Raw genomic sequence first — 3,067 nt, 5'->3', positions numbered from 1 at the left:
TAAAAAAAAAGACTGCTCTTCCAAGCTTTATAATCGCAGTATGTAATGGTCCAACAAAATAAAGTGTATATATCCATCATAAAAAGTGCTATGCAAAAAAGGCCTACAGAAATAAACTGATGCATTTGTGTAAGAAAAATATCCATATTAACAACTTTAGAAATTGTAATTTCTAGCTTCCGCTAGCGGGTTGCACGCGTTCACAAGAGACTGGTGTCCAGGGGCCCGTTCTTCGTACGTCGCTAACTCAGTTAGCTGGATTTGATTGTTGACGATTTGGCGTGATCTTGGATTGTTTGGTTCTTCGAAGCTCATCCCGGAGCTGCTGTCATAGCAACAGGTCCGTAAGCTCAAACCTGCTCGGGAGCAGGCTTATTTCATGGAAACAGGATTAGATTGAGGCTTTATAAGCGGAGGAGATAGGGAAGTCTGTCGCAGCCATGTCTTGTCCGTTTTTACGCGAGCAACCTGTTGCGGAAGGTGCGAGAATAATTCGCAGAGCTTTTCAAATTAATCGGGTATTGTGGGATAGACAGGATCCTTTAGCCCAGCGCGAAAGTGTAATTGTTGAGAGATACCGTTTTTCTCGTGAGGGTGTCATTTACATCATTAATTTGTTGGAACCACACATTAAGTGTTCAACACGGAGGAGTCTGGCTTTGACCACTGCACAGACTGTGTGCATTGCCCTGAGATTCTTTGCGAGTGGCACTGTCTTTTATACTATTGGAGACGCAGAGAACTTAGTGAAAAGTGCTGTCTGTCGTGCCATTCGCAAAGTTTACCTGGCACTCAAGCAGTTTTTAGGGGTTTTTGTGGTATTCCTAAGCCACTTAAGACCCCAGGTTGTAAAGCAGAATTTTTTCGCTATTGCAGGTACATTTATAATTGTTAATGACATGCAATCATGACCATGCCAAAAAGTATGACTAACAGTATGTGTCATTCAGGCTTCCCTAACGTGATTGGTGCCATAGACTGCACACAAATCCCCATCAAGGCCCCACCTGGCCCAAATGAAGGAGATTTTGTGAACCGAAAGGGGGTTCACAGTGTAAATGTGCAGGTAAGTTACTATTACAATTTATAATATTCCAGATTAGTAATTTATTACATTTAAAAAAAAGGAATGAAATCAAAAAGTATGCAGTTAACTGACTAAAATCTCTCAGATGGTGTGTGACTCTATGTTCCATATTACAAATGTGGAAGCAAAATGGCCAGGATCAGTGCATGACTCAAGAATTTTCAGAGAGTCACATTTATGCACATTATTTGAACGTGGTAAGGGAACATAAATGTCAAGCTCACAGTATTACACACACACTTATGCTGAGCCTAACAAAACTGCATTTTTCCAATATACAGGGGATTTTGATGGGATCCTGCTTGGAGACAGGGGCTATGCCTGCAGGCAGTATTTTATGACGCCCTTCCCTGACCCAAACCCTGGACCACAAACCCGTTACAATGCAGCTCTAGCCAGGACAAGGGCACGCATTGAAATGACCTTTGGGCAACTAAAGGAAAGATTTCAGTGTCTGAAAAGTCTGAGGGTTGCACCTGACAGGGCCTGTGACATAATTGTTGCATGTGCCATATTGCATAACATCGCCACTATCAGAAAGGAGAGGATCCCTGTGGTGGGGGTGCAGCCTGATGATGACCTCCAGCCAGTGCACTTGGACCAACCTAGTGGCAGAGCTGCACGGGACAGAATTGTGGAACACCATTTTTGAATGTGTAATAAAAGACGACAAATATGCTTAGTTCCCGGGGGTTTATTTAAACAATTCTTTAAAGAAAAGCCAGCATGTCATCTTTTGCCTGCAATTAGAGATAGTAATATTGGTGACTTTACATAACTATGTGTCAAATGGTGTATTAGCACTTACTCTGAAGGTCCTTTTGAAGCAACTCTATCTCTAGAGCAATTTTTCTCTTTTTCAAGTTGTCAAGTTCAATTTCTCTTAATTTGTGTTTTTTCAGCTCAAAATACTAATTTTTTTGTTGAAGATGCCGTTTATAGAGGGAACGGATGTCACCCTGTCATTTAGTAAAAAAAAAAAGGTCAAAACATGCCTCATGCAACAAAAGTAAAAAGTAAAAGTACAACACTGTCCACCTCTGTATAAGTTCTTTGTGCAGACTCTTCTGCAAGCCTTTCTCTAGGTGTGGACTCCTGCAACTCAAATTGCAGACAGAAAGAATAGGTACACAAGTAGGCTATATACAAATTAGTGTAAAGGTATTTATGCACTTACAGGTTCTTCCTCCAAAGGACAGTCTCCTGAGAGGGTTTCTTCACTGTCCTGTGCAATGGAAATAAATGGGTATTACAGAGTGTTGCACTTTCTTCCCTTTATGCAAGTTAGAAAAAGTACACAACTTACTGCATATGCTTCAGCCACCACTTGCATGGGAACAGGTAAAAGTGTTGGTGTATTATGTAAAACTGCAAAAAAAGGGGGGGGGTTGTCATTACAATTAACTACACTGTAAAAAATATAATGTGATCAATAACTCATGGCAACATTGTATTAACTAAAAGTGTAGAAGTTTTCACTTTCACAAAGAGTTGAAATGACTGTACCAGCCATTTGGATTATACTTAATTTAATGCAGCAACAGATCATTTTACAGTGTACTAAGAGAATTGGAAGCTCATTTAGCCTACCAGTAATGAAGGTGTTGCTGCTACGGATCCCTTTCTTTGGGTCCGAGGAAGAGCAGCCCCCAGGGATGCCCTCCACAATGGTTTGGTTTTCATTCAATCCAAGGGCCAGCTCCTCTGCTGGGGTATATTGTGGTGGTGCAGGACCACCACCTGTTTTTTTTTTTTTTCAGCCTTTTTCTTGGTGGCTGTTATAAATAGACAAACACATCATTTAACAGTGGCTTTTAAAAAGGAAAAAAAGTGGCTTTTTAAAATAAAAGACAGTATGAATTAAAGGCTACCATTTTGTAGAATATTCTTGTATTTCACTTTTACTTGTTCCCATGTTCTAGTGGGTCCAGTGGTGGCTCTGACATTAGCGAAAGTAAATATTAAATTATTAAAATGCAA

General features: G+C 40.4%; 1 protein-coding gene across 1 annotated transcript; it reads left to right on the top strand.

The window, feature by feature from the left end:
• The first annotated feature begins 367 nt into the window (after window positions 1-367).
• Window positions 368-1,739, top strand: LOC132122595 (putative nuclease HARBI1). The gene is made up of 4 exons (XM_059532973.1): window positions 368-876; window positions 951-1,066; window positions 1,173-1,284; window positions 1,369-1,739. Exons 1-4 carry the CDS (start codon window positions 441-443, stop codon window positions 1,737-1,739), a joined length of 1,035 nt encoding a protein of 344 aa, XP_059388956.1. The 5' UTR covers window positions 368-440.
• The last annotated feature ends 1,328 nt before the right edge of the window (window positions 1,740-3,067 follow it).

This window comes from Carassius carassius, chromosome 40, assembly GCF_963082965.1.
Source record: "Carassius carassius chromosome 40, fCarCar2.1, whole genome shotgun sequence".
In the NCBI taxonomy this organism is placed as follows: domain Eukaryota; kingdom Metazoa; phylum Chordata; class Actinopteri; order Cypriniformes; family Cyprinidae; genus Carassius; species Carassius carassius.
This window is presented reverse-complemented; position numbering and strand designations above follow the sequence as displayed.

Bases quoted from the DNA above. Each gene is read 5' to 3' on its own strand.
- LOC132122595 (XM_059532973.1), top strand. From the start codon at position 441: ATGTCTTGTCCGTTTTTACGCGAGCAACCTGTTGCGGAAGGTGCGAGA. The intron at 1,067-1,172 runs GTAAGTTACTAT...AAAATCTCTCAG, and splicing joins TTCACAGTGTAAATGTGCAG to ATGGTGTGTGACTCTATGTT. The intron at 1,285-1,368 runs GTAAGGGAACAT...TCCAATATACAG, and splicing joins ATGCACATTATTTGAACGTG to GGGATTTTGATGGGATCCTG.